General features: G+C 38.8%; 2 protein-coding genes across 4 annotated transcripts; both read right to left on the bottom strand.

The window, feature by feature from the left end:
* Positions 1 to 1217: 1217 nt before the first annotated feature.
* LOC103721697 (trithorax group protein osa-like) lies at positions 1218 to 11386 on the bottom strand. Of its 3 annotated transcripts, none has more exons than XM_008812004.4 (4): positions 11130 to 11381; positions 10640 to 11052; positions 10115 to 10390; positions 1218 to 2749 (listed from the first exon to the last, which is right to left on the bottom strand). In XM_008812004.4, the coding sequence occupies exons 2-4, from the start codon at positions 10709 to 10711 to the stop codon at positions 1619 to 1621; spliced, it is 1479 nt and encodes a 492-aa protein (XP_008810226.2). In that variant the 5' UTR covers positions 10712 to 11052; positions 11130 to 11381; the 3' UTR covers positions 1218 to 1618. The 3 variants fall into 3 exon arrangements, with proteins under 3 accessions (XP_008810226.2, XP_008810227.2, XP_008810225.2); XM_008812005.4 differs by having other exon boundaries at positions 10640 to 10979; XM_008812003.4 differs by lacking the exon at positions 10640 to 11052 and having other exon boundaries at positions 11130 to 11386.
* Positions 11387 to 14025: 2639 nt separating this feature from the next.
* LOC103721708 (pentatricopeptide repeat-containing protein At2g33760) lies at positions 14026 to 16861 on the bottom strand. Its single transcript, XM_008812018.4, has 2 exons — positions 14442 to 16861; positions 14026 to 14329 (listed from the first exon to the last, which is right to left on the bottom strand). The coding sequence occupies exon 1, from the start codon at positions 16692 to 16694 to the stop codon at positions 14937 to 14939; it is 1758 nt and encodes a 585-aa protein (XP_008810240.1). The 5' UTR covers positions 16695 to 16861; the 3' UTR covers positions 14026 to 14329; positions 14442 to 14936.
* Positions 16862 to 20756: the final 3895 nt, after the last annotated feature.

Below are 20756 nucleotides of genomic sequence, written 5' to 3'. Positions count from 1 at the left end.
TCATTTACCCCGGTAACCCCATTATTCCCTATTCCAATCACGCATTTAGATGGTTCTGCTGGCCTCTCCCTCCTAGCACTCAATGGCAATACGTAAATGGTAATTGATAGCATAGCATATAGTCATTGATATATCTTTTTTTTTTTCATTTTAATTGTTAAATTAACGTATTGATTGTAGGCTTTTTTGTGGTTGCATTGATTGTATTTTTCATAACAAATCATAGATGTACTTACATATGTATATAGTTGAGCCTTGATGTGTAAGACTTATTGGATGCTTGCCAGAGTTTTTGAGCTGACTCTTACTCAACTTACTTCCAGGTCAAGTTTATATATGCATACAATATATATATATATATATATATATATATATATATATATATATATGCATGCATGTATCATTTATTTTCTATAATCATATCTAACTCTATGGAGAGAGAAACAAATGCTTCACGTGGCTTCTAGATGTGGTTGTCGGTCGATCAGTATTTTCAATAACTTGGAGGATGCTTCATTGCTGATTCACATTCATCTGAATGCCCACATGGCAGTTGTGGATCGCCAGTCCCTTGGCACCAGTTGATTGCCCCCGCTAAACTTTTACAGACGCTTCACAATTTGCACGCACTTCTAACGTCACAGACAAAGAATGGATGCTTCGTCTGCACCCTGAAGTTTCTGCTCAACCTGAATGCTTCAGGCTTTCAGTATATCTGTATGCATCTGGATGCTAAATGTCACCAAATAGTACTGCCACGACGTACTTTCAGATGTTGGGTCGATTAATATTCTGCTTTAAATTTCTTCATGTACCTTGAAACTCAGGAAGGCAAATGTACTCAAGTCATTAAACCTGGCAGAGATAACCGAATACAAATTTCACACATCAAACTGCTAAATGATGCTTCTCAAGAAAAACAAAACAAAAAAAAAGGAATGGCTCGCTGACAGCCATTGCCCGATCCCATAGTCTGCTGTTAGAGAGTAGACGCAGTAAATTTACAGCTCAGTGTGTAAATTTTTGTTGTTTGAGATCCGCGTCATGATAGCACTGCTTATCCAAGTTAATAAAAGACGATCCAGCCTGGTTGACACCAAATGTCTGAATCACTGTCACTGAGTAGCACAAAGATTGAATACTAGCCCCATCACAACAACAAAAATTGAAGGAATGCAATATGGAACAAGGCAGCTGTTTTGTCTGGGAAGAGCATATTTGGATATAGCCGGAAAGGAAATGGAGAGAATCCCCTAAAATTTAATTGGTTCTAGGAGACTACAAAAACAAAAATATCCATGCTGTAGCCATTTATAACAACTGAGATCATGCTCAACAAAAGATGAAGGCTAATTTCTAATTTTGCATAATACGTCCCAGCAACACATTCACCATCAATTTATATAGTGATTCCGTTGGCACCACCACCATTCATGTGACCGCAGGAATCGCAAGAACCGCAAGAACGCTCATACGAGCATCCACTCGTATTTACAACCACCATGCACTTAACGATAACGATTATTTTTGTAACACATGATAACTAGAAGGAAGCATTAAAAAAGCACCTCCTTTAGGATATATTGATACCTCTCCATTTCTGCATAAAGCCACCGTGCTAGCCCGACCATACTCGCGTGGATCCACCAGTAACTCGGCCATTGAGCATATCAAGCAAGGAATTGAAGTCCATGGGCTGACCACTTTCCCCCACCCTCTGGATCACACTTGCAACATGATCCCTTGCATATCCCATGCTGACAGCTTTCTCAATCATTTCTCCATATGGGTGACTGCGCATCAGCTGTGGGCCAGGATGATGGACCCCAACAACATTACCAGGTGGCAGTTGCTGATTCTGGGCAGCTGAAACATTGCTTGGAGGATAGTTGTATGTTGTGCTGTAACTCTGAACATTCAATGGTGGTGTGTAAGGTGCAGGACCCACATAGCCACCCTTGCTCGGCGATGGTCCAAAAGAGCTCTGGCTAGTTGGAGGCTGTGGCTGCCGTTGTAAACTATGCTGAGGCATTGGTGGTGAGACTGTGCTGCTTGGTTCTCCATAACCAAATGACACAGCTTCAGGACGACTCCCACCAGGCTGAGAAATTGTGGAGTAAGGAACCTGCACGACCATGCTGCCAGGGTATGATTCAGGAACACGATTGACAGGTTGTGGGGGGTAAGGAGGGTAAGACGGTGGTGGAGCTTGAGTTCTGATTGGAGCCTGCGGAGCAGGTTGCTGCGGCCGCACCACCTGTTGTGAAAACTGCTGAGGCTGCTGAGGCCATTGCTGCTGGTACTGAGGGTATGGCTGTGGAGTCTGACTTGCAATCTGAGGCTGCTGCTGTGGTGCCTGGACTGGAATATCCTGAATTTGGGGCCTCTGTTGCACATATTGTAGCTCAGCTTGTAACGGTTGGCTTTGTTCTTGAGGCAAAGGTTGATGCTGTGAGTAGTATGTGTGCGCTTGGTTCAACATAGAGCGATCTTGCTGCACAGGTGCTGGCTGCTGCATGGGTAGCGATGCTGATGATTGACTGACTGCCTGGTGAGGCAGAGCAAGAGCCAACTGGTGGCTTGCCACATTTGGCTTGTCATCATGCCGTTTGGTCTCAGATGATGATGGAACAACAGCCTCTTCATTCTTCTGTGTAGACTCTTTCTGCACAAGTTGAAGTTTGGCCAGCTCTTTCTGAGCTTCAACCAGTTCTTGTTTGTCCCTCAGAATTTGTACAGACCTGTGGACCTTTGTCACGTACAAAAAGTTTAGGCGGTTAATCAACATCCCTCTAAAACTATCATGCAGAAAAGAATCAAAAAATTTGAAGAAGAAACAATAGTTGCGCCCTTCGAATAAAGATGGTTGTCATTGATATGGAGCTCAAAGATCCAACTTAGAACAAACTACTGAGGCAAACAGGACACTTTATTTTCTTGGTTTTCTTTTTCAAAAGTGGAGGGGAGTTGCACCTTCCTGAAGTAAGAACAGGCCAGCATGTCCAAACTTCTGTTATGAGAACTAAACTGACTAAGCACATAACAATCAAGGGGAAACATCTAGTGGTAACTGCACAGAGTGATTAATGTGTCATACAGTAATAGAGATCTGAGTTAGGAGTATAATTGGATCTAAATTATTGGACAGACAAAAATGTACCACTATTTTGGATCTGCATTGACCACAATCAAGCTTCATGCCAACTGTTCAAGGTCATCTCCAATCTTTCCTAAAATTCATTCAAATTATAGGAACCAAATAAGTTTGAAAAATAATTGCATTTCACATGATTTTGATCTAATTGGTCATAGAATTTTCTCTTCCCAAGACAGATTCTAACCACTACAATTACATGACTATGAAGTTGATACATTATACATGTTCATACTACCACAGCTGGTCTGCACCATGCAACTCTTGCAACCCCTGAAGTGAATACGGTTCAAACATATCCTTTTTTATTTAACCATACATCTACTTCATTATTCTCCTCTCTAAAGGAATATTGGATGCGCTTGACCCCTGTTTTCCCAAACACCGATTACAACACATTTTGGCCCAGTCTCTTTATAATTTTCTCATGCATCTCAGCAAGCACAATAAACAAACAACTACAGAAGCCCTTCCATTCCAAGTCCATTATATAGGTCTCAATTTCTCTCTTTCTTATATATAAAATCAACATAATTTGAAAACTGATTATGCTTTTCTATCTCATGGTTATCAAATTTCAGCTAAACCATGGTAAGAAATAGTTTTATATTTACACCTCTTCAATTACCTTACCTCGAAGTTATCTTGGCAAATATGACCTCTCCCTATTGCAAACTTAAATTTGTTAGAACATGTATAAAGATAGTGAATCTTTCGCGACATTATGGCCTCAATACGAGTCTACTCATAGGTTATTTGTAAATTGTAAACACAAGACCTTGTGGGTAGTGAGAAGCACACACGTATGCGGTATAATGAGTCATGACAATGCTGTTTATCATTGATAATAGAGCTTTTGACTTATGATGATACAATAGGCTACCAAGGAAGGTGGAAAATTTAGATTTACATTATATCGTGCTTCATGTATCTATAGAAGTATGCAGTATACAGTGAAATTATTTGCTCTGACTATCTTTCAGCTCATTATTCATTAATGTTCCCTATATGTGCACAACTCATGCACACAAACGATTGATAACTAATGCAAGTTTAAACAATTTAACCCAATTAAATAAGCAATTAAACATGACTTGAAGATGCCAAGGTAAACATGTTGCTTGCAATCAAAACCCTGCGACAAACATTTAAGGGACATGCAGTGTATATCCATAAATCACTAGAAGGACTTGAATATTTGAAAACAAAAGCAGTTTTGAGGTGATCAAAAGTAGTTTCATAACACACTAGGTCCTTCTAAATTATGATACATATCAACAATGATACCTTAGATTTCAAAATATCTAATGATCATCTTTTCAAGCTTAATTATACATTTGTAAGTCGATATGCTAATACATACTCTACAGGTTTAATGGTGGCAGATTATGTAAACATCATAGGTGAGGTAAGGAGATTAAAATAACAAGATCTATCTAGGCTTGCGAATTTGGATGCATCATGCAAGCAAAGGAGCCTGCGATATACTAGAATATACACATCACTGCCTACCGATATCAAACTTCCATCTTAGCACAAATTTCATCCTAGGAAAAGGAAGCAATTTCTTTCACTATAAAGCTTCAACATGGCGAGGGCAAAAGATGATATGGCCCCCTATCCCCTTAGCTGTCCAAGTCCGTTTGGAGAATATTTCAGCTGCCTAAATATTCTAAGAAATCCAAATCAAGCCCAACGGTCAAGTGCTTGTTGCATTGTATAAAAATAACCTTGCGCTCCTGACATTAATACAAAGTCTTTCTTGTGTATCTAGAAAACAATAAAGTAAATAACAATTGTAGGAAGATCTCGTGTAACCTTGCCCTAAAAGTCTTTCTCAGTTGACCACAGGTGTCTGTATTTATAACAACAACAACAACAACCATACCATGTCACAAAAAGGAGTGGTGAAATACTATTTTGGCTTTGAACATTTGTAATAACTTTTAGGGACTTGCCCCTGATTTCCCACAAAAAAAGGAAGCCAGAAAATAGTCTCATGAAAAAAGAGACTTTCATATGAAGAAAATTGTTGGCATCTAATATAAACACATAGTATAAATTTGAAATCAAAATAAAGGTTTGAGGTGCTGGCACTGTAGATACATGCCAGTCCATTGTAACAGGAACCTACCCAAAACCTGCCCCTTCACTTGCGTCCTAAGCGTTTCCATATTTTTTTTATATTTGTTAAGGGAAACCGGAGTCTCCGATAGCTGTACTCAAGATGTTTCCTGCTCTGACCCACTTTACGTAACTAAATGCTGGCTGACACGTTCTGTGGCAATCCAATCGGTCTACAGGCATGCTGGCATGTCTGTGGGTGCCGCAACAATATTGTACAGGTTGGAGATCGGAATGCACACCAACATCAGTACCTTAATCTTTGATAAAATCGCTTGCACCAGCTTTGGATTAAAGAAGATCGACCATATAATATAAGAAAGGAAAGGAATGGGGACATAGCGAGAGACTCTCGATTCGCTGCTCTAGCAAAGTAATAATAACTGCTAAAAAAGGAATAACTTCACCACATGAAAGAGTGCTAGGAAACAAGCTATTACTACTACACCGCAGTCCAAGGCGCTACAAGACAAAATTTTCAATCCTTGAGAAGCTATTCAAGATAATGAAGCCTCGAGTCGTATCCTCACTCAGACCGGACTTCTCAAAAAGCTCGCAGTTCTTACATTCCATGTCTCCCACCATGCAACAAGAGGAATTAAAGATAAACCTTCTCATATTTCTTAGCGAAGAACAGTCCCATACAATGACCCACCATTCAATCATCTTTCTAGGTGGAAATCCATGGAACTCAACAATAAGTACTCGTGAAGTAACACATTCAAGGAAATCTAACAAGTTCTTTCTGTGAATACTGTTTGTTTGACAAATATTAAGTAATATAAAAAGGTCGACAAATTTATATAAAAAATTGTCCAGAACTTCACAATGGCTTGGTGCCACTTCCCTTGGGTGGACTAATATTCAAGCAGATCTGACATCGTTGAAGGGCTCGGATTCTAAAAAATAAAAATTAAAATGGATTATCTGGAGACAATCTAATCCCAACTCCTTGAATCGGTAACACTTACGATGACCAATAAAATGGGTTATCTGGAGATAAAGAAACCTAATACTTAATTCCAAGCCAACAAAGACCCAAACCTGATAAGTACATAATTTTGGCTATTCATAATATCATTCAATTACCAGTCGTAAAACAGCAAATTGACCACTTATTCAGGATAAAAGCATTGGGACACAAAGTTTGGACCCACATCAAGCATATGCAGCAGCTCATATAAAAGGCAGCATTAACGTGTTGGTTATTATGATGAGAAAATTAAGTAGAACTAAGTAAAATTCTATCAACAAAAGTCCTCTGATCTTTTTGGATCATAAAGAGTTTTCTAGACTATCTAAAGTACCTCTAGGTCAAAGAGAGTTATTGGACCTCTTTCTGTTAAGATAAACTGAGTATTTTAACAAAGAAAGACCACTATATGAAACAAAAAGTAAATCTCCTCTTCCTCAAGATTGCAGATGGAATGTTAGCAATATAGATTAACATAATGAAGTTCCAACCAAGAAATAAACCCTTTTTTTGCTCAACCTTTTTTTTATTTTGGTTAATAAGCGCTCCATCTCTTCATGACAACTAGCAACAAGATGGATATGTTGCATCCCAATTACAAAATGCAATATACTCCAACCTTAACATTAAGCAATAGGTCCCACATACAGTCTAGCAAAAATTACAACACACTGTTACAAAAATTTACAACTAGCTCAATCTCGACCCGATCCGGACCCGACCCGACCCTTTTTTTTGGGATCAATTTTGGATCGTTTACCAAAAGACCCGACCCAAATTCGAATTACCCTTTTAGACCCGCAGCCCGCAAGAAAAAAGTGCTCCGAGTCTCGTGACTCCTCAGGCCCATAGGCTCTCAGCCCGCTAGCCATAGCCCATAAGATATAAGTCCCTTCTTCGCTTCCAAGTCCCCTAGATCTGGAGAAGAGAAGACCATTTTCGGCTGCGGCGAAGGAACCCTAGATCTAGAGAAGACCCTATCCAGATGTCCCTTCTTTCCGGACCAATCTCCCCCTTTTGTGAGCCCGTGAGTCTCTTCGGTGTCCAACCAAGAAATATTTTTAGCATAGGCCGAGAAGAGGTTAAAACAAGGGGGGCTTGTCTTGTAAAAGGGCAACAAGGTCGGACTTGAGGGAGAGGGAGAGGGAGAGGTGCAGGTCGTCGGGGGTAGTCGGGAGATTTGGAGGAGGGGCGGGAGAAGAAGAAACCCATCTTGCCAGCAAGGAAGTTGAAGGATCGAAGCTTTCCATGAAAGCAAAAGTGGGAGAGAGAGAGAGAGAGAGGTGGGGGGTCAAAGCTGACATTTTTCTCTCTTCGATTTTTGGGGGAGTTGGGTCTCGCCCTTATTAATGCCTCCCATTGGAAGTGAGAGAGGATTGAAATCGTGAGAGAGGTGTGGCTTTTTTCTCCTATTTTTTGGGGTTGTTCTTTCCCCGTCTAGCTTTGCTCTGTGTTTTTGGATTGGAGAGGGGCGAGCAAGGTGATGCGTTGGGGACAATGTCGGGCTCGCCTTCTCTGTCCGCGGAGAAGAAACACTAGCGGCTGAGCAACAAGCAAGTGAGTGAAAGGTTTCAGCCTTCTCTTGGTTTTCTCAGGATTTTTGGCTCAGGCGTGGAGGTTTTGGGATCGGGTTGAAGCCATTGGTCTTTTTCTTTGAGAGAACTCAGCCATTGGTCTTTATCCCAAGCTTCCTGCTTACTGCATATTTCTTTTGGAACTAATCCTTGCATCTGGAATTTGCTAGTTAAATAGAAGTTACTGTTCCTTTTTGCCTCTTCCATGAGACGAACTTTCACTAAATTAATTTCTTAAATTCAAGAAAGGTTGTAAAAAATGTGATCTTTTCAGGTTGATTTGGTTTGTGTTAGGGTATTTGGGGATCCGACCCGGACCCGGACTCGACCCGAACATGACCCGACCCGAACCTAAATTTTTTGGGTCGGGTCTGGGTTATACATGGATCTGACTCGACCCGAATGACCCGTTGGGTCTTGTAAGCCTGAACCCGACCCAACCCGATCTTCAACTGGGTTGGGTTGTGTCCAAAATAAGGACCCGAACAAGAAACTGGGTCGGGTGAGTGACCCGACCCGACCCATTTTGCACCCCTACCCATTCATGACAAAGTACCTATCTATATTTACTAGAAATTATGTTTGTGAAAAATATAATACAAAGTTAAAAGGTCAAAATTAAATAATTGCAAGCTCAAACAACCTAATAACGACAAGCATATTGAATATGGTCAATAAGATGTCAATAGCACATATCTGCCTGCTATGAGTCCGAAAAAGAACAAAAAGGTACGATGCAATAATTATCAAGGAAAAAAAAGACGCATGAAAGAAGTAGACATAAAACATAATAGATTAAAATGGAAGGAAAAGTATAAAGAGCACACAGACATATCGGTAACCTTTCCAAGAAAAGGTTGCATATTAAGCAATAACATGAAACGTGTAAGCTAAGAGCATAAGCATCTGCACATGGCACACAGTAGGTAATCCATTACTAAATCAACAAGGTTGACCATCTATCTTGATTCTTGAATTAACTTTATCCATCCTATTTCACCATTCGTGCTATTGTATCAACAATAATTGTGTCTTCAAATAATTTCTTGCAACTTAATATTTATATCATGCAATCACATTGCCAAGCTCTCCTCTATTACATGGAATATTCTCTTTAAATGGGTCATCTTTGTCCTCAACAAGGACACTCGTGATGCCTCAAGAAGCTGTCTGTCACTTATCCTATGTTTGTCTCCCAGCTAAGTATGACATTTCGTGCAATTTGAATGTCTAGACTTAAATTCAAGCATCTACAATTTAAGATAACAAAAAAAAAACACCCTGATTGCAATGACCTTGACAAGTAATCAAGTTTAAAAAAGCTATAAATTAACACCAGGTAAAGAATTGGGAAAAATAATAAAAAATACTTAGAAAACATGGTGCTACACTGACTTTAAAAAAAATGATATTTACCATGATAGAAACAAAGGTCATGACACAAATGTACAAACTAAGAACTTGGGAGACTAAAAGCACATAAAAAAGACAAAGTTACAAGATACGGTTAGATTTCTCAGAGAATGACTTCCATTAGTATAACAACTAAGATGACGAACAGTGATATGATGAATATTAGAAAAAAGAAACTTGCGTAATTTAGAAGTAATGGTTTTAGCAGCGTCCTTACTGAAGATAAAAACTATCATCAAATGAACAATTTAATATTCTAATGAAGACGACAAAGATATTCAAGCTTTTAGTTGATGCCAATCATTTATAATTGTGGTTATATCAGGTTCAGATGACATAGCAAGAACAAATATTTACTTTGAATAAATTTGTGCAATAGGCAGGAAGAAGCATGAAACGAATCCCAGCTGAACTTCTTACGACGGCTATATTAGTAGATATACTTGGCAATATATAAATGTGGAGGATCACTAGATCACCAAAGGCCCAACATCAAAATCTTTGTTGATGCAGCCAGCATAATGACAAATTGTCCAATTTTCAAGACAAAATGGTGATAAAGGTCAATCCAACCATAAATGGATATCTGTTAGCAAGTATTTTTAATGTTCTCTAGTCTTTTTAATGTTCTCTAGTCTTTAAGTCAGAAAACAAATATAGAAAAGAACTATGGTCATGCAAGGCAGACTTGTAATTGCCTTATAAGGCTTGTAAAATGATCCTTTTGCAGGGTTAACAACTGTCTAGTTGATGCATGACAAAAACTTGTTTATTCAATAAGCCAATAACCACATAAACAGGTGGAGAACGATCCATGCAGAAAGAACTATCTAAAACTCAGGAGAACAATAATTTTCAGATCAAACGTAAACTTACTTCTTGGAGATGCTTCTCAATAGACTTGAACTTCAGTTCTCCTTCACTCTGATCCCGAATAATATCTGATCGAAATTCCCCTATCGAGCGCTCAATCTTGTAGCAATATAACTCCAGCTGAGACAGTCGTCCGCTAATTCCCTCAAGATAACGGAGTAGATTGTCAGCATATTTCTTCATACACTTTTCAACAGCACATATCACCTTCTCTTTGGAATAGTCCTCTTGCTCATAAATATTAACCAATGGTCTTCCCATTCTGCTCTCATGAAAATCCTGCTTAATGGAATAAGTCAATTATTTCACAAACAATCAAAAAAATCATGCATTTCAATGTAATTTAGTGTCTAATAAGCAGATCCTTATCTAGATAATAACTTAATATGTTAAAAGAACACCATTCATTTTAAACGAAAAAAAAAATAGAGGAGTCGGTTAAGTAGTTAACTAACAGAGTAAAATTAGCAGAAAATCTTGGTTGACTATTTGATTTCTGTATATAAAAAAGATGCAAATCTTACAAACCTGGCACGTGATAGAATCTTCACTAAAATGAGAAAAAGGGACCAATTCATTATTTCGACACTGAGTCCACATAAACAGTTTTCACAACCAAAGGCATGCCAGGAAGACAACTCTCGCCAAGAAAATAAACCAATATTAAAAATTTCAGAGGCTATTGTATTTGGAAGACAGAAGAAACCGGGAGAACCCTGATTCCACGAAATCCACAAGATAGCTTCTTATCATAATCCAACAAGACGGTTCTTTTCCTATGCATCCAATGGAATCTTTTAGACCACAGCAAAAAGATCAAGAAATCAACTCAACATCATCGCCCATTTCCAGTCTAGATCCAAACTTTCTGTTCCAATTCCAATCCAACGCCAGACGCCTCAAAGTTCAGAATTCAGAAGCAATTACACGCAAGGCAGCAACTATTGAATCAAAGAAACGAAAATCAACCTATTCTCAAAGATGGCAGACGAGAAGAGAACGAAAAAAAAAAAGATACCTTTCCCGAGGGATCCGATCGCTTTCCATTGGAGTTATCCTGCGCGGCGTAGTCGTCGTAAGAGCAGAGAACATCATCGGATCCGAAATCGTACGAACGGGAGCCCGATCCAGATCTACCGGAAGACCCACCGGACGCCATGACCGCAGAGATCGATATCTAGGGTTAGGGTTTTGGAGTCTCTCTCGCCCCTCTCTCTCTCTCCTCTTTCTTGGCGACGAAGGAGACAAGAACGGCCTCCCGATAGCTATCGCTGCTAAATTTTGTATTTTTATAAAAAGAAAACGTGACGGAGACTCCCGGCGCGTGAAAACAAACGGCTGGGGGGGTTAAGATATGGCTTCCAAGAAATTTCCTTCGGGCGAGACCCATGAATAAGACAAATTAGGTGGGAATGGTAAAGACTCGGTTGGGTAAATTCTATTGGTTCTTGTGGCTAAGATAAAAGGTTCTGGAGAGGTAACTGACGTCAGGCACGTGAGAAAAGATTTTTTTTGGGGACTTTTTTAGGCGGTGGTCGGTGGGGATAAGGATGAGAATATTGGAGCTTTAACGTTCGTACGATAAACAATTAAATAGTACCTGGTCTGCTGCACCGCAGGTCTCATTGCGGTTAACCGATTACCAGTTGGTATAGGGCAAGGTGGAGAGTTATTTTGTTTTGTCAAGCACTCGAGCCCAAATTATGGGAGAGGGAGTCCACAATTTCCCCAGCTTTTTCTCCCCACTGCTTTCTTTCCCATTGGCCCAAGTAGAGGTTTCTTTTAGAATGCCTACTTGGGGGATTTCAACTAACATAAAATACTGCTACAACACCTAATCTTTTGTTTAATTTAGTTAAAAAATAGTACCCGAATGATGCATAGAGAGAAAATGAAAACTGAAATATAATTTTATGTGATAGAAGAATAATAAAAATTTAAAAAATAGAATGAAAAAAATATTCTATAAGTGAAATGTATTTTGTAACTATCTGCCATTTTACTTTCAGCATCTTATTAATAAAAAGAGCAGTGCCAAGAGAAAAGATAATTTGCTTGACATAATAGTTGAATGTTTGTAGTGGGGTAAATGAATATGTGTTACGTGGAGACGTCCAATCCTTTTTTTGATTTGATACAGAAGATTTTGATTTTTTCTCTTTTGAACTTTAGCACTTATTATCATTCCGATTGGAACATTCATCTTGTGATTATTTCAATCTATAAAAAAATATGAAAAAAATTAATAACATTTTTATGCTTCAAATGAATAAGTAGAGAAATGGTAAAGTGATAACCTTTTATCATATTAAGTAATAAGTTGTAAAAGAAAATAACTTTTTTGAGCTAGATCCATTTAGAATATGCCACATACAGCCTAATTAGACTTTGCGGATGAGGAGATGTTTGTTTCGAATGTTAAAATAAAAATGTACCTATATTTTTATTTTATTTTAACATTTCAAGCATCATGCGAAGTGGCACCAGTTCGTGAGTTTGGTTTATATTAGTTATGCAGTCTATTTTAAAATTTTTTGTCCATTTAAATTTGAGCGTTGCAGTATTCTTTTTTTTTTGGCCGGGTTGAATTGAATATTGAATAATATTCATCCCACAATCTACACTTATCTTATTCACTTCAACAATTCGAGCATCATATGAGATGTAAATTAACTTCTATTATTTTACATGTTGAACCAATAAAAATTTAACTTGCAAAAAATTATAGGAAAAAAATAATTTTAAAAGGCCTCCTTTCTTTCAGGAATACTTTCCTCCATGCACATGGAAGAAAAAGAATTCGAAATAAATTTGTGGCACATCTTTGCATGACCCCATGCCGGTGGATTGGGTGCAGAGTGGGATCCACAGGTACTATTGGGTCGAAATCTTATCCAGTGTATGAGTAATTGAAGCTACATGATTCATGGATACTATTTGATTGTGCCCCACAAATTCGTGGCGCATCCACAGCCATCATCGCATTACGATGAAATGTTTTCCTCGTGCGAGATATTATGTTTCATCAGAGGGAAAACATTGGTGTGAACATCACTTGTGAACATTGGTGTGAACATGACTTGAGAAAACATTGGTGTGAACATCACTAATACAATTTAACAGTTCTGATACATCAGGAGAGATCATATTATGGAGCATATGCCAAGGAATAATTACATATCATATGATGAGTGTTTGAATCTTGGAGTATTGTTTTGTTTATTTGTTTCACCTTAGGAAAATGGGCATACGCACCAATCTTAACTAAAAATCATAATGGCCATTTTTTTCCACCAAACATATTTACATGAAATGGAAAAGTTTTCCCAGAATGCAGACATTGTCATTCTTAGCATCAGAAAGATCACAGGCAAAATGAGCATGAAGTCAGACAAGGGGAACATCAGTTAATTGTCCAATTCTTATTAGTTGAAATGGTGGGGAGAGGATTCATGAGGCATTTGCATGTGGAGAAAATGAGGGAGGAAAAGAGTAAAGAGAAATCACAATTACAGAGCTTCTTGAAAATTCATTTTGCAAGTCAAAATGATATCCGGGAAAAGATGAGGAAAAAATGAAAGTTTTTTCGAAAGGAAAAAACTGCGAAAGTCGACAAAGCAAGGCAAAAAAAGTTACAAATTCTGCTGCGAGGCTGGCCCATGCATAGTGTGCAATGTTTTAAACAACATCGGTATGATCATGCATCAAATCTAGCATGGACCGACATAATCTTTTTTCTCAACAAATATGAGCTACTAGATCATGACTTTGGACAGAGCAAATAGGTCTAAGGGAATGATGCAGTAGAATCCAAGTATCCTGAAAAACCTGAACCACAACACGAACAAAATGAATATTAGGTGAGAAATAAAATGATTAGTGATATTTAAATTTGTTGGTTTGCAAATCAACACTAACAGATAAGAACCCCTTTCATTTCTTTGGTTCATGATACATTGATACTAGAATTCACATTGAAAGATTTCATGCCAACTGACCCTTCCAATCAGATCCTTCTTGACATTCGAAGACACTTGTCATCAACCACAATTCATTGACATAGTCTCTTCTCTTTTTTTTTTTGAGTAAGCATTTTGTATGCTTTTCTTTTCCCTTTCCTATAATTTATCGGCCGTCTTGAATATATTGTACAATGTTCACACTCATCCACTTCATAGCTCCAGGAAGTCAACCAAAACAGATAGAAACTCCATTTTCCTGGGAAAACATAAAGAATGGAAAGAAAAATGTACCTCTCAGAGAAATTGAGGGATTAACTCTCTGGAAAAAGAGGAGGAGGAGAAGAAAAAAAAAGAAGCTGGAGCTAGACCATTTGGTGCCCAAAGCAGCTTGGCTCCAGGATAGACGAAGCCATAGGAACAGAAAATTAAGATAACTAAACAGAGCGAACAGACTGTTAAGAAAAAGACCTCGTTAATAACAAATCAATGCAATTATCTGAATAATTTATTAATCTCTTGCTTTTTTTTTCAGTAGCTGAAATCACTTGGAACAGACTGTGACCCGGTAGAAAACCTCAGGAACTGCTGTAGACCTAAAAAATTGCTGTTTTGAAGCAAGAAGATAGCTCATATTGTCGAATGGATGACTGAACCACGAGCATCAACTCCAAAGTAATGGCCAAATAATGAGGACATAACACTTGTGATTGACCTTTGTATATGCCCAGCTTGTTGTTAAAAACTCGACTCACATTGACTGTCCTATCCATGGGTTACCAGCTACGCAGAGTCATCCTATGCTCATCTTCATTGGAAGGTTACTAATATCCAAAATATTATGATTGACCCGTTTAGGGAGGGTATCACCAATAATCTTGGCAAGAACAGAGGCCCTTTTTAAAATGATGGAACCGATGCTTGTCTCTAACTATTATTTCTCTATCAGCAACAACTGACATGAACTTAATAGCCAAATGGCAATCACCACATATCCGAAGGTTCTTCACAATTCTAATCAATGTCTTGTTACCGGTACTCATGAGCCCGAATGCTACTGCCAGCTTCTCACTGTGAAATCTAAGTGCAAACTCCCTCTCCTCCTCCTCCAATTCATGAAGCACCGAGTCGGTTTCTGGTACATATCCTGCTTCCCTGATCCTATAAATCAATTCCTCCAAATAATGGTGAATTTCCATGGTCTGTGGATGAGATGTATCTCCATTGCGAAAGATATGGGTTACGCGATTGATCTCTATCGAGCTATACCCAGTGTTCTTCTTCAAACCTCTGTGAATCATCACCTGTCTAATTTTCTCAACCTGGTCCATCCTACCAGCCAATGCATATAGATTAGACAGCAACACATAATGAGCAGGGTTCTCCGGTTCGATAGCAAGAAGCTGCTTGGCCACCTCCACTCCAAGGTCAAAATCCTTGTGCATCTTGCAGGCCCCAAGCATCGCCGTCCAAACTTCTGGCCCCGTTTCTCCTGGTATCCTGTCCCTGATGAATCTGACTGCTTCATCAAGAAGCCCAGCCCTTCCAAACATATCAACCATGCAGACATGGTGTTCCACCCGAGGGGCCAAACCATAGTCCTGCTTCATGGACTTAAAAACTTCATGGCCTTCACTAACCAGTCCAGCATGAGCACAAGCAGATAGAACTGCAACAAAGGTAACATCGTTCGGCGATGGGCCTTCAGTTTTCATGCGACGAAAGAGCTTGACTGCTTGATTCCCATAGCCATGCATCCCATACCCCGAAATCATGGCAGTCCAAGCAACGACATTCCGTTCTTGGAGCCCATCAAATACCTCACGGGCCTTCTTCACATGCCCACATCTAGCATACATGTTTATGAGAGAAGTGCCCAGAACCACATTGACATCCAAACCTTTGTCAACGATAAACTTATCCACCCATTGACCTAAACTCAATGCGCACACATGGGAGCAGGCAGACAACAAGCTAACCAACGTGGCCGAATCAGGCTCAACCCCTTCCGCCGGCATCCTGTGAAACAACTTGATAGCTTCCTCAGCAAGACCATTCTGCTCATACCCCGCTATCATGGCATTCCATGCAACAACACTTCTGTCGGGAATTCTATCAAACAACTGCCGAGCAGTGCCCAAGTCGCCACATTTTGCATAGAAGACCACCAATGCAGTCTGAACGAAACAATCCAAGCCAAAGCCATTAGCAAGAACATGAGAATGGATGATTCTACCGATCTTCGATGCCGAGAGGTCGGCACAGGCTTTGACGACGGAGGTGAAGGTGTAGTTGGAGGGCTTCAGCCGGGCGAAGAGCATGCGGTGGTAGAAGAAGACGGCGTCGGAGGAGAGGTGGGATTTGGAGGCAGCCCGGATGAGGGAGCCGAAGAGGAAGGAGTCGGGGTTGGGGACGGAGTATAGGAGGCGGCGGGTATAGTCGATGGCACCGGCGGTGCAGGCGAGGGTGAGAAGTTTGGTGAGGAGGGAGCGGGAGCGGTGGAGGCCCGAGACGAGAATGCGGGCGTGGACTTGGTGGAGGGGGCGGAGGCGGGGGCCAGCTCGGAGGAGAGCTTGGTAGGTTGGGGAGTGGGAGGAGGATGGTTCCTGGGGGGTTGGTTCCATTGGAGAGGAGCCATGAGCTTCAAGAGACTCAAATCGGCATTTTCAGCAGCTTGCACGGGTGATATTGGCGGGAGTTCAAAGCCGTTGAGACCTCCCAGCATGCAATTTCGGCAGGCCACCGAAAGGGCTCGGGGCTTGGAAATTTTTTGGATTTTTCTTTTTTTTTAAAAAAAAAATGTAACGACTTCAACCTTGCCGAGAAGCTTCTTATTTTCTGATTAAGCTTGGTGGATCCACAATTTTATGTAGAACTTTTTTATATATATCTAAGATTTTGCTAAAATCACTTATTAATATCTTTCTTACTCCTATCTGCAAATTGATCCAAATAAAATTACGTTTGTTTGTAACAAATCTCTTCTGTCAGCTTGTTATCTTCTTTGTGAGCCATAAGCTTCAGTTCACTCTGGGGATACTGTTTGGGTTGAAGAGAATAAGTTGGATGGTGTTTTCGATTTTTTTAGCTATATCCATACCTATATTGTTTGATACATCTAGTTTAGCAAAAAAAAAAATATAAGCATGGGTTAAGTTAATCAGCATTACTCAATAATAATTTACATTACTCAACCATGGTCTATCATGAAAGGTAAGACCAAAAAAAAATTTAGAGTCCAGACTATTGGAGAACAAAGTTTTCGAATCCCTTGATTTGGTGTTTAAAGTTCACTCAAGTCCACTTGAATCCTCCACCTGCTCTATTTTCGATGGCATCGTTGTTGTTGATCGTAGAAGTTATTGATACACTTTGGCTCCACCTACTCCAAGCCTCCAATCATTATCAGAGTCCTCTACATCTACTGTTCTACACAACCCTGTACAATGCTAGTGCACTTTGATGCCCTATGCAGAGAGAAAGAGAGAAGAAAATCTCAATGCCTGAAACTTGCTAACATGGAAAAAAAACCCTAGAGAGGAACCTTTTAAGAAACAACACGGGCTAAACCCTCAACAATCCCCACCAACATCATTGGTAAGGGCTTCTCTATTGTAATGTGACAAAACTTTAACCTATTGTGTTTGTTATAAATAAACATAGTTTTATCTGGGTTGTTTAGCAATAGGGATAAGAAGAGGTTTAATACATAATCATAGAAAAATCTTTAAGTACTTGATAACGATACATGAAAAGTACTTCTATAAGGAAAAAAAGTGTTCCCTTGGGAAGCTAAAAAATCTAGCTTCTATATTCTAGTTTTGTGGAAAGAACTTTTGAATAGTATAACCCATAAACATGCACCAAAGCTATCCCACTGTAAAGATATTGTCTAGCGAGATAACTGAGATATCTGAATAAGTTGTGGATAGCCCTCAACGCTAACTTTTTCAGAGGTCAGAATAGAATCAACCAGCAGCTGAGCCCCTCTTAATTCTCCTTTTTAATCCCAAAATTATTCTTGGGGTTAAGTTCTGTACGGGCTGGTGGTACTGTTGATTTGAACTTATTTTTTTTGTCCTTTGTGGTGCGTGCATGCATGTCAAGATTCGGTCCTGGTGCAGTGTCTGATTTCAAAACGGACTCGTTTCCCTTGCTCTCGGCTCCAAAATTAGTGAAGGCCTTCCATAAGCTAAGGCTTCTTTGTTCGCGTTCTAAACTTCTAATTTTACCTATCTAACTCCAATTAACAACAATCCTATTGCCCAAGCTCTAGGGATGAGATGAGATGGTCGTCGCCTTTCAACGATGATTATTTTTAGTTTTTTCTTTCCTTTTTTTATTAACTCCAACTAGTAAGCATGAGCTTGTCCTATTTGATACAACAACTATTATTCGTCAAGATTATCGGTTTTTATTATGTATTAATATCATTTTTTAAAACTAATAGGTTAAGCTATTAAGAATACTAATTATGATGAAGGTGGAACTGGAATCTATATATCCGATATGGGTGCTTACAAATTGTATCCTTCAAAAATTTACAAGCTATGGGTATTATAGAAAACATGCATGCATGAAATTAGATGCATTTCTCATCAATTAAGAGCCTATTTGGATGATTGGACTGAAAATTCTATGAAATTTATAGGTTAGGCTAGTACAACCAGTAAAATCATATAATTGATTACAAGCTGGGCTAGACCTATAATCATAAATATCCATAATAGCTTTGGTTAGATAGTGCTTGGTTTGGATTTATGGGTCGGGCCAGTACAACCAGTAAAAAAAAAAAATCTAAATTTTTTTTTCTTCCTACGAGATTTGGCTGACCCACTCCAAAGTTATTTTTGATTATTTATAAATATAGGCCTAGTCGAGCCTAGTAGTATTTGAAGCTTATCTGTGCCCACCACAACCATTTATCCAAACAGCAATGGTTGCCAAATCCCACCCATGACAGATCTTTGATACATCAGGGTAATCAATAAATCAATAGGAAAAAAACAGATCACTTTCTCATGTCCTTGACTCCATTGGCTAGCAACGCATAAGGGACCACTAAAACAACCACACATGAGCTATGTTAACCTTTTTAGTGTTTCTGTTTGACTAAATCCTTTAGCCACCGAATGTAGCATTATGAGGGGACATGTCAAGGCCAATGAACTTTTCAAGTGAAGTCACTCAGAGAACAAGAAGTCGAAGATCAGAAGTTTCCAAGCCCCACCATTTCTTTCTTTCTTTCTTTCTTTCTTTTACCAATGGAGGCAGCTCACACATGTCCATGAGCATAAAAGCATTAAGTTTAAGCAGCCAGGCCAAGAAAATTTATAGTCCCATGATCCTCTCCAAGGTGACAATTTATGACCTGACTTATCAATCCAGACCACAAACAATCCGCTTTAACTAGGTTTGTGATTGACATAAATAGATTTGGATCGTAAATAAATTAATCAGTCTCAACTTATTTATTAAATAGGTTTGGTTCAGGTTTAAACCTTTGATTCATTTAATCCATTTTGATCTGTTTAATAATTGAATCATGTCATAATTCAATCTGCTTATCCGGTTTAACTTATTTTTTAAAATATGTAAGCCAACCCATTGAATCTATTTAATCTGTTTAAATCCATTTAACTCGTTAAAAATCAGTATAATCTGTTTAACCTATTTAATAAATAAATTATATGGATCGGATCAACTTACCTGTTAAATAAAAGATCGGATACAAATTTAAAATTTTAAACTATTTAATAAATAAGTTAAATTTAAATTCATAAATTTTTGATATGATTTGCATCGCATTTGACCCGATCCACTCTGAGTGTCATCCCTAAATTTCTATCCAAGCATGTTGCTGTCTTAACCAATTAAATAGGAGAAAACACTACCCGGTGGCAAGTATTAGGTGGCTTTTTTTGTTGTAAATCAGAATAAATATTTCTATTTGCCCCAAGCTATAGGGACAACTTTCTCTTGTACACAAGCAATTATTATATGGACCAGATTCAGTGGATCAGTCCAAATACTGCGGTACATGTATGTAGATACCAGGCACCTCTCATTTCATCTTGAATTGCTTAAATATAAAGAATAATGTGCCAAGTGATTATTGAACTGGAAGCTGGTCCATCTACTAATTAGATCTTGTACACCCATGCATGAGCTGAAGCTGAGGTCCCGGCGCATATCTCGCACTTGTGGTCTGAAGATAACGAAATTTTAAATTGATAGCCGAAGCCAATATCTTTGATACAAGTCATCTGATATTACATTAAAAATAGTAATATATTCATTATGAGCTCAGATCCATCAGTCCAGGTTTGAAGGAGCGATTCAGTTCTTTACATCCTAGATATATATCAATAATAGTAATATATTTCAATGATTAAATAGATCCGAACTTAATAAACAAAAGGAAAGGTAAAAAAAAATAGACTTGAAGCATGCTGTAATTGATAGATATAAATAGACACGTAAAAGGAATTCAATCCAATCACCGGTCATTCCGTAAGAGATCTGTGGTTAGATCTTACCAATTTAATCCTCGGCGGCGGGGGAGGATCGCTGCTCATTTATTTTAGCTCAATTATTTGCACCTTGTAATATTATATAGTAAAAAAATCGAGTTTCCATCCTAAAGATAATTATAGCAGGCGAACATAACGGTGGAGTACCGACAC

This window comes from Phoenix dactylifera, chromosome 4, assembly GCF_009389715.1.
Source record: "Phoenix dactylifera cultivar Barhee BC4 chromosome 4, palm_55x_up_171113_PBpolish2nd_filt_p, whole genome shotgun sequence".
Classification (NCBI taxonomy): Eukaryota; Viridiplantae; Streptophyta; class Magnoliopsida; order Arecales; family Arecaceae; genus Phoenix; species Phoenix dactylifera.
This window is presented reverse-complemented; position numbering and strand designations above follow the sequence as displayed.

Coding starts and splice junctions, on each gene's coding strand:
- LOC103721697 (XM_008812003.4), bottom strand. CDS start 11,270: ATGGCGTCCGGTGGGTCTTCCGGTAGATCTGGATCGGGCTCCCGTTCG. Junction 10,391..11,129: donor GATCGGATCCCTCGGGAAAG/GTATCTTTTTTT, acceptor TCCATTAAGCAG/GATTTTCATGAGAGCAGAAT. Junction 2,750..10,114: donor TTGAGAAGCATCTCCAAGAA/GTAAGTTTACGT, acceptor TACGTGACAAAG/GTCCACAGGTCTGTACAAAT.
- LOC103721708 (XM_008812018.4), bottom strand. CDS start 16,694: ATGGAACCAACCCCCCAGGAACCATCCTCCTCCCACTCCCCAACCTAC.